Source organism: Thermobia domestica, chromosome 2, assembly GCF_964235325.1.
Source record: "Thermobia domestica chromosome 2, izTheDome1.hap1.1, whole genome shotgun sequence".
Lineage (NCBI taxonomy): Eukaryota > Metazoa > Arthropoda > Insecta > Zygentoma > Lepismatidae > Thermobia > Thermobia domestica.
In genome coordinates, this window is record NC_137455.1 from 181,851,534 (window position 1) to 181,871,382 (window position 19,849).

General features: G+C 32.6%; 1 protein-coding gene across 2 annotated transcripts in view; it reads left to right on the plus strand.

Annotated features, from left to right (window-relative positions):
- LOC145677824 (lysosomal acid glucosylceramidase-like) overlaps positions 1–19,849 on the plus strand; it is a 111,904-nt gene that overhangs the window by 65,060 nt on the left and 26,995 nt on the right. For both annotated transcript variants that reach the window (XM_081748149.1, XM_081748147.1), the window contains exon 2: positions 5,052–5,107. In XM_081748149.1, the coding sequence (XP_081604275.1) occupies positions 5,062–5,107 (46 nt within the window). In that variant the 5' untranslated portion in view covers positions 5,052–5,061. The remainder of the gene's footprint in view (positions 1–5,051; positions 5,108–19,849) is intronic.

Genomic DNA, 19,849 nt, shown 5'->3' on the forward strand with positions numbered 1-19,849 from the left:
TAGTATTTTCGGAAAATCTCAAACGGCAGAAACCCCATGAATTGCGCTTATTATAATAGATTTTTTTCATGATCATTACTTTTAAAAAATAATAATAATAGGCCAAATTGTCCGACGCTTTTCCGCATTCTTTAATATTCGATTTAATAAATTATACAACCAAACAGTTTTTGTTCCTTTCCTCCATACAGACTTTTCTCTCGTGAATTGAAGTAAACAAATCCAAAATTTATAAAAAAGTTGCTTCAAGTGAAACTTAAAATTTGTGAGATTGCATGAAGCTTAACGTGTCATAATATAAAGAAATCAATGTTTCTAGCAAATTTTAGAGTTCCACTATTAAATATTTTCTGGAAACTGCCCAAGACAAAAGATATACTAAGTATACATTAATCTTAGAATGTACAACGTCCTTCCATGTTTATCTATAAATTAGAGTACTTTGTGAACGTCTAGCAGGACAGAAAGTTCTCCTGGTGGAAAGAGCATGAGCTCTAGCTATAGCGCAAAAACAAATCATATTGATACGACTGTTAGTGCAGTAATGGCGGGTTGTTTTCTAAAGGTGATCGTGTGTACGTTTACGCTTCCTATTTTGATCCACCAAACAGCAATCATGTGTGGAATAGAGTGAATTTCGGAGATAACTGGGAAACACTAAACCTGTTCTTATCTTGTTTATTATTTATTTTAAAATGCGTGCTGCCGGAAAGCTTCCGTCCTTCCGGAAGGACAACCTCACATTCTTTTAATTGAGGAGATGCGTTCTGCCAGCAGGACGACAGTTCATGTACAGAAGTCCTTCCGGAAAAGCCTTCCGGCAGGACAGAATCTTGTACGTTCTATCATTAATTACAAATTGGGAGCGAAGTGATCGGCCTTTATTGTTATTCATATAATTTTTAGTACATCAATTGTTTTCGTGAACGAACGTGACATACAAATAGTTGAATTTGGCACATCAGCTAAAAACACAACGTATACAGGTATTACAGACCACATATCAAGTTTCCTCTGTTTTTATTTAGGCTATGTAGAGGGCATTTTCCCCTTCGATTTCATGGCTCTTGCCTGGCAAAGGTCTGCACTTCTGAGTACCTTTGTTATTATATATATATATTGCCTTCATTTAATGTGGAGGCCCCTTTTGCGGATTTGGTGTACCTGCACCATGTACAATATTGCATCATATGGCCCATGGCCCATGGTAATTCGGGTACGAAAAATTTCTGTGGTGCCTCCTTGTTTTTATACCCCAAGCACGTGCTTATTTTGCTTAATGGTGAATCCACCATTGCCTATGATATTCGCCATGTGCATTAACGTGTCTAACGTGTCACTTGGATGGTGTCATATATATGTATATATATATATATATATATATATATATATATATATATATATATATATATATATGTGTGTGTGTGTGTGTGTGTGTGTGTGTGTGTGTGTGTCGTATATATATAAATGTTAGGAAAGGTCTAGTGGGTAAGAAACACTAACTTGAAGAAATAGAAGAAATGTCGTAATAAGAAAAGTGAATTTTATGACATAACCAATAAAAAAAAGAAGTCATTATTATTTATCCATTTTACTCTGACGTATGACGAAAGCGGTTTCCTAATTGTCATTAATAAAAGCTATATAAATGCTTGAATATAAGTAACCACAAAGTACATTATGGAAATTATATGAATTCTACGACTTCCTGGCGAATGACATTTGTAGTACGTGTCTTTAAAGAAGTTTTAACATACGGTTGTGAGTTTTGTTTACTGCTTTGTAATGGTGTGGAAAATAAAGAGTCCTTCATTCTTTGTAAGCTTTCAGGAAAGAATCTCTTTGTTCACTTCCGTCACCTTTGAAAAACGAATAAAATGAAGAATAAGGAACTGCATTGTTCTGCGAAGTCTGTGAAACATGTAGAAGACTCAACGAAAAAGCATGTAAAGTTTTATACTGAGTTTAGCATTTTTTTACAGAACAAAATAGATTATGCAACATTTGACAAGTTTTGATAAATTGTACTATAGAATTGCAAATACTGCATATCATGTTATATTGAAGAAAGAAGTGAATGGTTAGAGATAGATCGATTATATAAAAGGAAAAAAAATAAGAGTGACATTGCCTCAATCTGATAGGCCTCCTGTAAGTACATAAAGGAGTGAGAATGGAGCTACCAATTTCGGTCATCATGAAATAAAATTTAAAAAAGTAAAGAATAAAAGGTAGGTTGAAACAACATTTAAAAAGCATTTTATTACATCAAGAGAAAGTGCCAAAAATAATAAATTTATATATTCTCCCTCTCTAATATATATATGTACATATATATATATATATATATATATATATATATATATATATATATATATATATATATATATATATATATATATAACTTTATTGACTGTATATGAGTGTGCCATTTTAAGTTCCAATGACATGTTAAATTTTATACAATTACCAGCATTGAAATTCTTTAAGATGATGCTCGATTACGAATCAACTGTTTCGTGGAATATAAGGAATGTATACTTTTCTTGTTAGAAGTTGTACTTGTTCCAAAGAAAACATGAATATTGACTTCACTTTTGAAGAAAAGGCCGAAAAAAAAGTTTAAGCCTCTGGATTTATAATCTGCAGAGAGCTCAGACAGATGTATGTTTCTTATAGATTTTGTTGTAGTTTAGCATACCTATTCAGCTCTGAAGCTATATATATATATATATATATATATATATATATATATATATATATATATATATATATATATATATATATATATATATATAAACCTGGAAATGTGAGATAGAATTCGAACCACCGTAAGAAGTTAAATGTTCCCTCACCGAAATTTAAACCTCGAAATAAATTTTTAGAAGAAATGTTGTAATAAGAAGAAATATCTTATATTTAGTTAATGTATGATAAATACATTGTTTCCATTATCGTCATTTCTAGATTTCAAGACAGAAATTCGATACCTTTCAGTTGATCAAGGACCTACTCAGTTGCAAGCATGATATTAGATCAATTCTAAAAATTGATTGTAATTCGAACCTGGAATTATACTCACCAAAGACACACACGCTAGTCATTTGGTAATATGGGATCACAAAAATACAAAAATAAGTGAACAATAATTGCTAATCCATTTGTAGGGTGGCCATTGTAAGTATTCTACTTTCATAGGAAGGTCGCCTACGTCAAATTATGCATTACAATTTTCAACTAATCTTTGCATTTTGACAAAAGAAGTTTTCCATCTTTAATATTATCCTATTTTAATGGTCTCCCATTCCCTTTCTTAGCTTTTACCAGACTTCGCATCCTATTAAGGCATTTTTAATTTTACTATACCAGCTTCTTCCCTTTTTGTTTTTCTCTAGTATTATCCTCTTTCCCTAATTTTTTATTTCGATTCCTTCCACCTCTGTTTCTTTTCTAATGTCAGCACGTTTGCTCAATGCATACAATAAATACTCCAGAGCAAAATATTTGATGAAGTTTATTCAACGACTCACAAAACACAACTTCCTTTTTCCTAAAATTTGATTTTATCATTTCTATCCGTACTGTAATTTTTTCACGTTCACATTTCAGATTATCACAAATAATTATACCTAGGTAACAAAAAATAATTCTACTTTCTTCCCTTCAACTTCTAAATTTGACAAAACCCCCTTCGTCTTAATCACCATTACTTTCATTTTCTTAATAATTAAATTTTCCACCATGGTTAAATTTTCGTGTCTCCATTTTGCTACGAGGACCTATCATCTGGAAAGTGAATTCATTTAATCTTTGTGTATCCTACCGAAATACCGCTTTCATTTTTACTTTTAACTATTTTTCTGTATAGTTAATACTGAATAATATTGGTAAATAGCAATACCCTCCTAAACTTAAATTCCAATACAATATAAAAATATATTAATATTTTAAACCTATATATATATATATATATAAAATTGGACATAAATGATAAAATAGTCATACCAATTATGCTTCTGTAGTTAGTAAACTGAAGTCTAAGTGGACCATACTGTTTGTTACCGAAAACACTCAGTTGTATATATATATATATATATATATATATATATATATATATATATATATATATATATATATATATATATATATATCACATACTATGAAATAGGTGATGAAATATATGTGAAGCATTGAATAAAATTTGAATCATCCCAGTATTAAAGACATGATATTGACAAATATTATTTACAGAAGAAATGTTAATACTATTTCTTGATACATTGAAATTTTCAAATGATGTTCTTGGCAGAATTTTCTTCTTAGTGCATAATATTTGACACAGAACACCATTTAATTACGTATCTCATGTAGAAATACTGTTACTTCACTGTTAAATCAATGGATAACTGCAGTTGAAAGAGGGCTATATGGAAGAAAGAAAATGTAGAAGAGTAATCGTGTGAAACATATAGATAGTTCACGTAATGAGTGTGGAAATTATTCAGAAATGCATAATGAAAATATTATTACTAAAAATGGGTATCCCATTCTAAATATAAGTGGACCAAGCATATGTCAAATTTAAATACGTACTGATATTTAACTATTTTTTATTTGTTATATATATATATATATATATATATATATATATATATATATATATATATTAATAAATGCAATATATTATATATTATATGTAAATTAATATTTAAGTACTTATAATGTTTGATTCTTTTCAGAACGTAATTATCACCTTTTATGTATACACAGCAATTCTTATTTCACAGTCATCTCGATCGATCCAACATACTACCTTCAAGGAATTCTATATTAGCTTCTTCTTAAATTGAACGTTTTTTTCCTACTATGTCTTCGAACATTAAACTAAAAAATAAACATGTGGTATTGTTTTAAAGGGTACGTTAACAAAGCTGAATATCTGTACTTCAAAACTTAAGTCAAATATTATTTTGTTTAAAATAAGTGCCTACTCTGTTGTATAATCATTAATTGATTTAAAATTAAAGATTAATAATATTTCTTCTTTACAGATTAAACATCATGAACTTTAAATACGGAATTCTTATTGCCACATACATAAGTATTTGTAAGTACACATTTTAGCACTCTCATAATAGAGCTTATACGGATTTCTGTATGGAAGCAGTATTAGAATCACATAGACTGATTTATGTAACCTTGATTTAGCTATATGTTCTTTTCAAGTTTTGTGTATAATTTCTAAAGTTCATAAAGTTCCAGTTAAGAAAAGATTAAGGTAACTTTTCCCATTTTTTCGCAGGTTCTCTTTCCGTGAAAAGAATATATTTCACTAATACATAGTTTCTTTTTTTAAAGTTTGTGTTTCAATCTTCATGTCTTATAATGAACAAATTCAATCAATAATACTTCTTCGTGTGACATTTTACTTCTTAGAAGATGCGATATTTCACTGGTAGAGTGCTCACTTCCAGAGAGAGGTGCAATATTAGACCACGTAAGCTTTAACGAATAACATTGTGTTCATGTCTTTTTTTATTGTTCCGTTTCCTCCCACATTATTATTGCACTAGTTATTTCATCATTATTCATTCGCGTTTATTATTATTTGTCCTCTACAGTCTACAAGCTCCTAAAGTGCTTTATAGTGGAACGTAAAGCTGAAAGATGTAATTTCGTTTACTACTTCTTTATCTTTGTAAAATGTAACATTGCGTCGGAAAAAAATATTTCAAAATTCAAACATAATCTAAATGCAAACAGCATCCCAGAGTACAAACTACAATTCGTCACCCTCAGAGGGGAAAAACGATCACAGAGAGCACAGTGGACTGACGGGTTGTATCACATGATACCGGAGACTGTGAGAAATGATTGCTCAGTACAACCTCATCTAAAATCAACTCAGCATCACAGGCAAAAAAAAAAAAAAAAAAAAAAGTTGAATACAGGTACGTGGCAGTGGTCCTAAAATACACAAGTTGTAAACTGTACAAGACCTAAACTGTCTTAAATCTGATGTGTACCAGAGGCGGATCTAGTGGGTAAAAACTAAGGAGCCAGTTAAAACCCAGACTATAATAGGTATATCATGAGTTTACTACGAACTTTCAAAAATATATAAATAATAGCTTAAATTATTTTTGTCGCTCAAAACAATGGGGGCTAGTCCCCCTAGCCCCGAACAAGATCCACTACTGATGTGTGTACTAGTCCTAAAGTGCAGAAACCCTAAATATCAAGTAGGTGCATAAATCCTAAATGGCAGAAGACTTTAAAAATCATCTAGATGCATTAGTTCTAAACCATACAAGTTCTAAACTGTGTAAGTCCTAAAAATCTTTTATGGCGCTTCCATCGCGTCCATTCTAAGAACATTGAGGAAGCAATGCTCGTTGATAGCAAGTACCACATTGTTTTGTTGAATATTTAAGTCCGTAGTTTGTAACAGACGCTGAATGGGTTATAACTCACAGTGCTTCATTGAAAATTCAGGGAGTCTTTCAAATCAAGTTAAGTAAAATTAATGAGAAACAAAACATATATTTTGAGTAAGTACAAGAATAACACTTTATATATATACTGAAGTTGCTGAAGTACAAATCACTGAATCAGTTTAGAAGCAATGTAGCTGAGTTATTTTCTGTTTTACGTGCTCATGCAACGTCGGACGAAGGACGGAACCTAGTATTAAAGTGGGCTCCCAAACACGACAGATGCTTTAATCCGATGCAGTTGCGATGCACGGACTATCATGCAAGATCAACTCTCACAATATAAGCCATAACCCATCACACTCTCTCTCCTTCAGAGACAGTCAGATCCATGGCCTACCAGATCCGGTGACCCGAATAGACCTGTGATCCTGACGGACCCGTGACCAGAGTGACTCGATATGATCCGGATAGACCCATGACCTGGACATCCTGACAGAGAGTTGGAGAAAGCTTTTGGGAAATAAAAGCCTTAAAGTTAGTATAAAGAGAACTGATCATCTAAAGTGCAACGAAGATAGGAATAGGGAAGTAAATCTCCAAGAAGGAATATTGAATGAAATGGGGAAAAATACAATTTCAGGCTCGTTTGTTGCCAGGAATGGTGATTTGGACGTGGAAGTAACACACAGAATGCAAGTGGGCTAACGAAATAGAAAGAAAGTATGTGGCATGGTGTGTGACTGCAGAATGATTGTAAGAAATAAAGAAATGGTTTACAATACAATGGTTAGGTTAGCAATGATATACGTGGGAGAAACATGGCCAATAAAGAATGCACGTGAAAAAGAGTGAATGTTACCAAAAGAAGAATGCTACACTGTATGTGTGAGATAATAAGAAGACACAGTGACGAATGGTAGAATAGGGAAACAACCAAGGTTGTAGAGTTATCTAAGTAGAGTAGATCCAAGTAAGAAAACTATAGCGGTATGGCCATCTAGTGAGAAGAACAAACGACTATGTGGTCAGAAGAGTGATAGCAATAGAAGTGTATGGGAAGAGAAATAGAGGAAGACCAAGAAGAAAATAGATGAACGTTTTAAGAATTACTTCAGGAAAAAGGGTCTAACAAGGAAAGCAGGGGTGTATTTAAAGGGTCAAATGTTGTTCCGGTCCCAAAATGATTTCCTGACCCCCAAATAGAATTTGTCTGTTACGTGTTTATTTAAACATGATTAGGTATGTAGAAATTCCCGCTCTTAGCACGAAAAGAATTAAACTTAAAGAATATAGAACCGGAAAGTTGAAAATTGTAAAAATAACCCTTTTTTTTATTTAGAAGCATAATTTTCGAATACCTGTAACATATGTACACTCATTTTTGATTATGAGTTTATGTATAAAATTTCAAACCTTCAACTTACGTGAATCATCAAATTACGCATTCTCTGAACAAAGAATTGAAAATTTCAATACTAGAAATTGCCCCGCTTACGAGCCGAATTTTTAAAAAGGCTGAAATACATGGCTAATTAATTCCAATTAGGAGTTTATATACTGGACTTCATACTTCCAACTGAAGTGAATACCCACAATAGTTTTTCCGTATAAAGAATCAGAAATTAGCATAGTATAGAAATTGTTCTCTTTTCCACATTAGAAGAAGAATTGTCGAAACATGTACTCCTTCATTTCTAATTAAGAATTTAAATACTGAATTTCACACCTTTAAGTGAATCACCACATTAGGTAATTTCATAATAAAAAGAGTCGAAATTTGTAATATAGAAATTACAACTATTTTCCCAGTTAAGAACAGAATTTTCTAAAAAAAAAATTCTGAAACACACGTTCAATCATTGTTAATGGGAAGCTCATATGCCGAATTCCATCTTTCTGAAGCGAGATACTTGTTCTTTTTTTTTTTTTTTTTTTTTAATCCATTTAACCTACCTTAGAATGCGCATTTCAAAAAATCCTTTCTTATCTTTTCTTTCCATAGGAGTTCTTTGTCCAAATTTTATGTTTCCAGCTGTAGTAGTATGGCCTTTATGTTGATAAGCGAGTCACTTTTATTCTTTTATAAAATAGTATAGATATGGAAGGAAAAATCGAAATCAGGTCACATTATACTAATAGGGAACTTCCCAAATTAATGCAAACGTGATCAGTGGCATTGCTAGAAATTCATCATGGAGAACATTAATAATTGCCATAAACAAGAAGCACATTTGTACACACATACATACATATATAGCAAACATTATCTGCAGGCACCGGCTGAACTGTTGGCTACGATTGTCGGCCGGAATACTTCATGAGCTCCTGCGATATAAAGATTAGTATTTTCTTTTACTATACAGAGCTGAGGGAAATTATAGGAGAGACAAATGAGAAAGTAGTTACACTCTTTTCAGTTTTCTTTATTTACACTGTATTGAAATACTGATGAAATTTGCTAGGAAGTACAAAATTAAATGTACTAAGAAGTACTAAATTAAATTTCTGGCGTTACAGCCAATGAAAGGTTATAGCAAGCCAGATAGCTCATGTTCAACTAAGTTATGCATGGCCAGAGCATCGGTTCCCAGGAGCCAGTATTTCTGGTTTTCTGGATTGAAATTCACTACTTCTTAAATCAGGTAGCTCTTCAATTGCCTCAAACTGCCGGGTTAATACTGGAAAATTTTAGTGTTCGTACAGAACCAGGAATCATGCACACCGACGTTCCTCACGCTAACAATTTGGCTAAACAAGAGCCAAATCCTTGAATTACCTTTCCTTTTTTAATGCTCTTTATTCACACTCGCAGATGGTAAATTTTGATACATATGGTAACGGAAGAATTGAAAAGAATGATGAATCGAAGTAATCTGTTGAAATTTTGTGTAGGTTAAAAATAGAGTTAATAAGTATTTTCTTCTTTTTCTTTAACGTCTGTGTAGTGCTTCTTTCTTTCGTAATAAACTTTGGGGATCACAAACTGAACATACTACATGCACGCAGAATCCATTTCACTATCACTAAATTAAAGCCCTCTGCTCACGCTCCTGATACTAATTAACCATCAAATTTGTTACCCTCCTTTACCTAAGTAGATGCACATACTTACGATTTTATTACTGTGCTATTGCATAACAGTATTTGAGTGAGATGTTATTTTTTCTCTTCGATTTTTCCACTTTTACTTTCGGGCGACAATAGGAGAGAAGAAAATATGGTTGATGATCGTAAAAAACTCGAAGTCCATATTTTAACGGATAACGAGATTTTACACCTTTCATGGCCCTTACGTACCGAAAATGTTATTTTTTAATGTCTGTCCGTCCATTCGTCTGATGGGCTTCCGAATTTTCTTCCTACTTCCAAAATAAAGTGTTATTGAAGTGTGAAAATGAAAAATTGTTATTTTCTCTAGAACGGCTCTAACGATTTTGTTCATTTTCCGTAAGTCGATATTCACACTTCAGGGTATTTCTTTCAGAAAAATCTAGAAGTAGCTTAATTTTAGAGTAATTTTTTCTTGGATGATTTTTCAAAAACGACTCAGGGAACTTTGTTCATATTTCATAAACACATATTTCCTGAATAAACTTACAATATGATATAAATCATTTTTCATTTAGAAATCTAAAAGCGGCAATTTACTCTTGGGGCTGAGTTTTTCCTAGAAGATTTTCCCGAAAATGACTCAAACAATTTAGTTCATACTTAATAAATAAATCTTACACTAACAAACCTAAAATATGGTACAATTAATTTTTCACTAAAAAGTTCCCAAGTGGTAGTTCAATTTTGAAAGTGTTTTTCTCGAACGATTTCGCAAAATTAATTCTGGATATTTTGTTCATACTTAATAATAAACAAATGTACTCTTAATAAATTTACAATATGATAAAAATAATTTTTCATTTTTTAAAATCAGCAAGAATAATTTCCTTGTGGAGTGAATTATCTTCGATACAAAGTTTTCTGACCTTATAATTTTGTTCATATTGTATTAGTAAATGTTCCCGTATTAAGTATTGTATGATATGAATCAATTTATAAAGGAAGAGCAAGAAAGTTTAATGTACCTTTATTTGCTTATTAAAAGCAAAGTCAAATAAATGAACTTCCTAAAAAAATATTTCTTTTTTGAATGAATAGTTTACTGGCATATTCCCTATAATCTGTGATTCTAATTTTGCACAGTGTCGGAACCCATGTTTCAACTGCAAATATAATAATAATAAAATACATACATAGTCTATGCAAAGTGAGTTGTCAATGCTTTCACATCCTGAATCAAGACTTTCGGTTTGCTTTTAGTATATAAAAGTCCGGCTCCCCTGAAAAAGTCATGCCACGCAAGAAAAACTTGCTGGGTGTACCCTTGAGGGAAGATTTCCGGAGGTCGACCCCACATAAGTGGGAAAAGACGGAGAGAAAGAAGAAATGTGCTACATATTTATTGGTGAAGCACCTATTAATGAAGTAGGTGTTGTATTTGAATCAGAATTTGTCTAAGTATCTTAAAATTTAAGATACTTTATAATTTAAGATTTAAGATAGTTGTCTAAGTATCTTAAAATTTAAGATTCTATCTAGATATGTGTAACTGAAAAGAAAGATAAGGGTTTGATATTCTTTATATTGCTCTGACTGCCTTTGGTGTTTATTAGTAGCAAATACTACTATAAAATAAAGATAAAGATGAAGAAATCATTGTAAAAGTACAGCACTTAGTGACATAACACTTAGTTGAGGAAGGCTACAATATTCAAAAACATTCAATAACTGGAAACACTGCGTCCCCTGACTAAACAGAATAATGCATTGAAATAAGTAATGATTTAAAATTAATGCATCATATTAAGAACAACGCATTAAAAATAACAGCTTCACCCGAGTAAAAAATTGTGCTACGCCACTGCTCAATAAATAGGTTTAAGTAATTCACCAGTTCGTTTGTGATTTCTAAAGTAAAATGCTCGTACTAATCTTTTTCCATTTTCTTAGTCGTTCTTACATATACACATACATATACCTATGTAGATAATTAGATTTCAGACAATATGGATTATGGAAATTGAGAATATGTGTTAATGTTTAGAAACGACTTTTATTATTTTATTAAAGTGTTATATGATAATTCTGTTTGATTGTTATTCAAAATATCTACTCTTTGAAATGTATTACGATTTCTTTCATTCATTCATTACTATTTACGAATATTGAAAGCAGAGGAGGATAAAAAATATAGGAAATGTTACATTCTCACAAAAATGCTGGTCATTAAACTTAAAAGATACTCAAGGGAAAACAACTGGGGAAATTCAGTCGATATGCTCTCAACAGTAAGGGGAAGGGAATCTCCCGACTACGACTCTGAACAAAGAAGGGAGTTTCTGATATTTATTTATTTCAGACTACAGTAATTCAATATTCATTTTAGTTATTGAGTGTGGTTTTAAAATATTGTATAAATTACAGAAGATTTTTCTCGAATGAATGACTATGTCAGAGTAGAAGACAGTCAGGTGACGGTTTCGTCGGGGGCGCGGCACTTGTCTAAATAGCACAAGTTCTGAATTCTACTGACCTTCTCATACACCAGTCCTAAACGGTTTAAGACCTAAACTGCATAAAAGCTAGAAATATCTCGTGGCGCTAACATCGAGTCCATGGCAAGAATCATACTGGTTCTGAAATATCAACTAGCATTCCATTCATGCACTGTAGGTTATATGAGGGCCACTATTTATATTTTGAACCTTGGCAACACTGATTATAGTTAGGCGCTATTTTTTGTTTGCATAGAAACGTTTGACATGGTTGACCATAACGTACTTCAAATATTTTGTCAACAGCTTTATTTGTGTTGTTTATATTGACTTGAAGATTGCATGACAACAGAAAAATAGAATTAACTCGTGAAAATTTTCGTGCGATGATTTATTTATCACGATTTTCGACTTGGATTATCAAGACAAGAGTGCATCGATCAACTTACTTCCACATTTGGCGATGAAGCCCCATCCTTTGCCGTTGTGAAACGCTGGTATAATGATTTTACACGTGGCCGCCATTCGCTCGCTGACGAAATTCGCGAAGGTCGTCCAAAATCAGTTGTTATTCAAGAAAACATTGATGCTGGGCAAAACCTGATACTGCAAGATCGTCATGTGACATACTGTGAGATTTAGGCAACCCTAGGCATTAGTTCCACCAGCATATATAAAATATTACATGATCATTTCATTTAGCTGTGGGAAAGGTTTGTTCTCGTTGGATCTCACATAATTTGAGAAAAACTCAAAAAGAAGCTTGCGTCGATTGGTGCACACAATGCTCAATAAATATAATGGCGGCGCATCAAAATACGCATGTAAGATTGTAACAGGTGACGAATCATGGATATATATGTATATGAGCCGGAATGTAAACAGCAGTCGACTGTATGGGTGTTTTAAGATAAACCAAATCCAACGAAAGTTGTTCGCGCTCGAAGCACATCAAAACAAATGGTTGCCTGTTTTTTCGGGAAAACTGGTCCTTGGCAACTGTGCCTTTAGAAGAACGTAGGACGGCCAACTCTGAATGGTACACAACAATTTGTTTGCCGGAGGCATTCGGTCAAATACGAAAAACAAACAGGAGCCGTCGGATGATTCTTCATCAAGACAATGTGAGATCTCGCACATCTCGTCCAACAATCGACTATTTGAACACTTAAAAATCGAATTGATGGGTCATCCGCCGTACAGTCCTGATTTGGCACTCAATGACTTCTTCTTGTTCCCAAATATCAAGAATAAGTTGCGTGGACAACGATTTTCGTCGGCGGAAGAAGCCGTTGATGCGTTCAAAAACCATATTATGGAGGTGTCTCAAGAAGATTGGGGATAAAATGCTTTGACAAATGGTTCGAACGAATACAAAAGTGTATTGATCATAAAGGAGAATATTTCGAAAAACAATAAATTAATTTTCAATGACAAATTACTGTTTTTCATTAATAGGTTCAAAATATAAATAGTGGCCCCGTAACTCTTTCACTGCTCGTCACAAATTACGAAGTTAAATATTCGATAAAACATGGTGGTGTTCAATATTTATTCGTACTGCTTCTATCGGTATTCGGAATGCTAGGGGATAAATCAAAACCAAGGTGATTGAAATTTATGAGAGACTTAAAAGTATATGTAAAATATTTTCTGACATAAAATAAGTACAATTAATGCAAGAACAACACTTTTAATCAAGGCCGCATCCAGGGTTGGGGGGGGGGGGATATTGAAGTACAAGCCATTGAATCAGTTTAGAAGCAATAGCTAAGTTTGAGTATTTTTTAATTTTCTGTTTTGCGTGCTTATGCGATGCCATGGGCTCCGAGTCACGATCACGTGTTGACTTCAGTGCAATTGGGAATGTACAGACCTCTGGGAGATCAACCCTCATAGTATAAGCCGCCGTTCCCCACTACATCATTTCACCTTCAAGAGAGTTGGATTATAAGACTATGCCACCGGCCCCAGACGTGATAGGCTGTTTTCAGACAATATGTGAGGTAAATTTAGGAGGGTGCAACATACACCAAAGCGGATAGATGTCCCTGCTTTGTAGCACAGCAAAGTGGATCAGAATCGAATCTTCGTGGACAAAGAAGCATACCTTTGTTTTAAAGTTCCGAAAGACGTTTCGAAAACTTCAACCCCAATCATTACATACAAGATGGATCATTTATCTAGATACGCCCTTATAATTTTTAAGCTAATACATACAAAATGCTTAAATTTCGTACCATGAAAATGTCGATAGTGGTACATTGTTTAACATACTCTACACTATAATGAGATTAACAGTGTAGCCAACTCAACATAAAGTTTTATTATTTACAATAGCACTACAGCAGACTATTACATATTTCAAATCTACATGTAAAACGAAAACTTTCAAATCTACACTTAATATGCAGTGCTGTTACAAACCAAGGGTGATACAGTATTACACACATCGAAAAACAACAAAATTTTGGAGGGGTCTGCTATAGTAATCACGTAAGTTACACGAACGGGAAGTTATAAGGAAATGAAAATCTGACATTTTTCAATTACTATATTTGGAAAAAGTGTTTAGGTAAGTATCACATTCCATTATAAAGATGGTTTTCAATAGACATAAAGATCACAATGTCGTTTAAACAAATATATCTAAGCCATTATGAAAATATGAAAAAAATGGTTAAATTTGATATAGACCCTATTGCTTAAAATGACATATTTATGGGAACTTTTTAAAACATTTTTCGGTCTACTTTGCTTTCATTATAATAGTTTGTGATAGGTGTAATTACAAGTTCTAGGAATTACATAATTTTAAGCAATGTTGCAAACTTCACCAGCATTTACTATACCTCCAGCACAATTTGCGATATCAAGTTGCTGTAAACGATATTATGATCTTCACATCTACTGAAAGCCATCTATTCAATTGAATGAGGTTCTTATCTAAGCAATTTTTTGAAATAAATATTTTTAAACAAAAAAAGAAGTCAAATCCAATCCCTTGTATCTTTGTTTCTATTCATTCGAAATCCTTCATATATCGTGATATGATAGTATTAGACACTAAAGTACTTTGGATGGGCATTGCCCCGTCCATCTCACTTGCTTGCTACTACTATAGAGACCAACAAAGTATGGATCTTTGTTATACTGTAGCATCCTTTTGTTTTCGACGTTGAATAACAAATTTGATACGTTTTGTTTATAATGTAGATTTGAAATATGCAATTACTTGACGTAGTGCCATTTGAAAAATATAGCTTTATGTTGCTTTGGCAACAATGTTAACTTGGTGGTATCACAGCGTATGTTAAACAATGTCCCTCTACCGATATTTGCGTGGTACAAAATTTTAGTATTTTTTGTCTATTATTTAAAGTTACAAGGGCGTATGTAGGTAGATGTCTACCATATACTTTATATTGTCAATAATAAGAAAGTGGATTTAACACTGACTATCGATGTTAAAAACATAGGTTCTGCAAAAATTTTCTAAAATTCTGCAATTTTATTAAACAAATAGTTTTTTTTCTTTTTTTTTTTTTTGCGGGGGAGGACTGAAGTTAGTCCGAGGGAACTGGATTGATGCACGCCATCTCATGAAGCAGATAACAATAGTTTTCAAAAAAATACTTTTTTAAAAAATAAATATTTCGTATATTTTCTGTCATGCTTTCCGACGGAGCGTATTGTTATTGATGAACATAACTTAAAAGACAATAGGCAAATTCACCCCGACTTTTAGATCATATTTTATGACAATATTCTTTAATAATAATAATAATAATAATAATAATAATAACAATAATAATAATAATAATAATAATAATAATAATAATAATAATAATAATAATAATAATAATAATAATAATAAATGCATATATTATCCGTGCATATTATTAATTCGGCAAATTCATAATTTCTTTCTTGGCAATTTTTAGCTCTAGCAATGGGAATGATTGAAGTCTTAAAGAAACTATAATGTATATTGTGTCAAATTTGAATGACTTTTACTTAGGTTTACTGGATTATCTTTCTGTTATCACTATTAGCAGCACAGGGATACCATTTCTTTTTTTGGTAAAGAGATGTGCATTTCTGATGGCGTACTTCATTGACAAATAAATCCAACTTAGAAAATCTTTTTTTTCCCTTGATGAGGCTTTGATTACCTCTTTACATAGATAGTTTTAATTTATCTTATACTATTAAATAGCATCAATTACCCGCTTCGCTGTGTTAAATTAAGAAAAAATATAACTTTTTACTATCACTAAAACGCACTTTGATTTCGGTCATTTTCAATTATTTTTATAGGACTATGTTATCCCTCCTCTCTCCATATTGCGAGGCAAGGCATCAGAAGTGTCACTGTTTGTCTCAGCGACCCCAAAAACTATAAATTCGTCACAGATATTGGTAATTTCTGATATATATATATATATATATATATATATATATATATATATATATATATATATATATATATATATATATATATATATGTGTGTGTGTGTGTGTGTGTGTGTGTGTGTGTTTGTGTGTGTGTGTGTGTGTGTGTGTGTCCCTCCCCAAGTTTTGAGGGGCTGAATTTGGATTTAAACGGCATCAGAAGTGTCACTGTTTATCTCAGAGACCCCGCAAACTTTGGATTCGACACTAATATCGGTCATTTTCGATTATTTTTAAATGTGTCTCCCCTCCCTTAAGTTATACCATCAATGTGATATGACAAAGACATCTCAGGTTCAAATCTCATCAATTTGAAAAATTTGACCGAGATCGATTGGGTGGTTCAAGAGTTATTAAGTTTTATTTATTTTTATATACATATTTTGCCTCTCATCCCCCTCCCCTAAGTTTTACCGTCAAAGTGAAATCATAAAAAAAAATCAAGCCCGAACCTTATCTATGTTAAAAAATTTGATCGAGATTGATAGTTTGCTTCAAGACTTATTAAGTTTTATTTATTTTTTAACTCCTTCCCTCCCCCTCCCCTAAGTTTTATTGTCAAAGTGAATTGATAAAAAACATCCCAGTCCTGAACCTCATCTATGTTGAAAATGTGATTGAGATTGGTCGGTTGGTTCAAGAGTTAAGTATTATTTATTTTTATATATAAATCTACCCCTTCCCTCCCCCTCCCAGGTTACACCGTCAAAGTAAAAATGTAAAGATACTTTTCGGGCTCGAACTTCATTTATGTTGAAAATTTGATAGAGATCAGTAGGTTGATTCAGGAGTTGTGAAGTTTTATTTATTTTTATATATCTCTCCTCCCCCTTCCTAAGTTCTACCGTGAAAGTGATATGAAAAAATCACCCCAGGTCCGAACCTCATATATGTTGAAAATTTGATTAAGATCTTTCGGGCGGTTTAAGAGTGATGAAGTCACAGTCACTTTCATTTTTTTTTGCATATATCTCCCCCTCCCTCTCCCCTACGTTGCACCGTAAAAATGAGATGGAAACGTTCTAGGCCTGAACCTTATCTATGTTGAAAGTTTGATCGAGATCGGTCGGCTGTTCAAGAGTTATTAAGTTCTATTCATTTTCGTATGTTTTCCCTCCTCCTCTTCCCCTCCTTCCCTCTACCACCAAAGTAAAATGATTAAAACTTCCTAGGTTCGAATCTCATCTATGTTGAAAATTCGATTGAGAACGGTCGGGTGGTTCAAGAGATATTAACTCACGAACATAATCACTTATATATATATATATAGTGACTTTGTATACCTCTGCCTCCTCACCCTCCTCTACGTTGCTCCGTCAAAATGAAATAATAAAAAACATCCCAGGCACGAGAGTCATAAACATAGTCATTTTCAATTTTATAATATAGATTTAGAAAAAAGTCACAATTTATTCTTATAATGAAGTAAGTTATTATGAATAATTTGTATATAACTCCAAAATAGATAATATTCATCATTAGAAACACGTACAGAATTTCTTCAAGGGGGTGAGGGAAAAGTTATTCACAAGCGAAGTAGATAATACACACACCTTGATACACATAATATGATTTCATATTCAACAGCAATTATTTACATGCATTGCATAACTTAATTAACTACAATAAATATATTAAATACTGTGTGAATAAGCAAATTTAATATGTTTCGGCATGTGTTTTGAAGAATCAAACCTTTTGGAAAATTCAGAAGAGGGCAGTTGCCCCTTCTTCCCCCTGCCAATGATAATAATAATTTTAGTATTAAGCTGTTACCATTGGGATTAACTACGTTCGTAACAGCATTGTGACAACTACTGCACTTTCGCAGTTCTATATGGTGGTGGAAAATCTCAAAAGTAAAACAAATAAATGGAAAAGGCATAAGCCCTGAATGGCACAAGTTCTAAGTGACGTAAGTCCTAAACAGCACAAATCTTAAAAGGCGGAAGTCTTGAACGACAGAAATTCTAAGCTGCGAAAGACCTAAAATTTAAGACTTGTATCCATATGTTTTGAACTTTTAGAGTTTGGAACTTACGAACGCCATTTTTAGATCTTGGTAGGATATTTTTAGATCAGTGGTAGAGCGCTCACCTCTGGTGCTTGGGATCCCGGGTTCGATCCCAGTCCACGCCAAGTGAACTTTGTGTTGGACAAACACCGTGTGCGTGGGTTTCCTCGGAGTTCTCCCGTTTCCTCCCACTTTCTTCATTCCATCATTTTATTCATTACTCATCATCACCGTCTTCTTTAGCCTAACCGGCATAATCTTGGGACGTAAAACTCAAAGATTTCATTTCATTTCATTTGAATTTTACAAATGAAATCAAAAAGACACTTCTACAGAATTTGGTGTTGTCATGTCCGACTATTCAAAGAAACATGTATGGTAAAAACAATTAAATATCCGTCTTCCCCAACCAGATCGGGGGAAATGTACTAAATTCTTGCAAAGTTATTTGATATTCCCATTTTGCGTATAGGATTCCCCACATAAAAAAGTGTCTTTATACGTAATCATTAAAAGAAATCCATCTTTTTCACTCAATAATGACATCAGCTTTAACTTCTTAGGGGGATCAAGAAGAGAGGCAAAGAATTTGGGGGGAAAGATATATATATATATATATATTGTATGCTGAAGAGAATAGTTATATACAGGGCCGTCGCATGGATTGTAAGCGTCTGGGACGAGAATTCCCAAGTGCCCTTCCCCCCAACTGTGTTATGAAAAACAACCAGAGTTTATTCTGTACTCTTAGATTTAATAATCGCATAGAATATAAAAATAACGACACAAATATTAAAACCCAACGTGTAAGTGATAACAAAAACTTTGTAGTTTTCTGACTTTCGCCAAAATCCAACAAAATAAACTTTTCTTTCGTTGTGGTTTACACAAATTTTTCAGTAAAGTTATCATAGCTTTGGATAACTAAAGTAACTTTTTCAGATGACGTTTGTAATTATTTGTATTTGCTTCAAATCAATCCTACATGTATAATTTATGTTCAAAATCAAAATGTATGGTTTGTTAATGTTTGTTCTGCAAGACGATGTTAACGATACATTATTCCAAACCATGTAGTGTAAAGATCATGTAATAATAACATAAAAATACTAATAAATTACAATAGAAATGAACAAAATTAACTGCATAATGACATATACATACTTTATTCAAACACTAAATTCCATTCTCCTGACTTTTTTGTGAGAAAATGTAGACAATATCTCCTTAAAATCTAACTTTCTGGCACCATCATTTTCAATTGCTAGTATGGCCAATGAATTAAATCTTTCCTGGGCCATTGTTGAGTGTAAATATGTCTATTATTTGAGCATTTCTTGGACGGAATAGCAATAAAGATATGTTATTGAATTCTACTGAAGTTTATTGAATTCTAA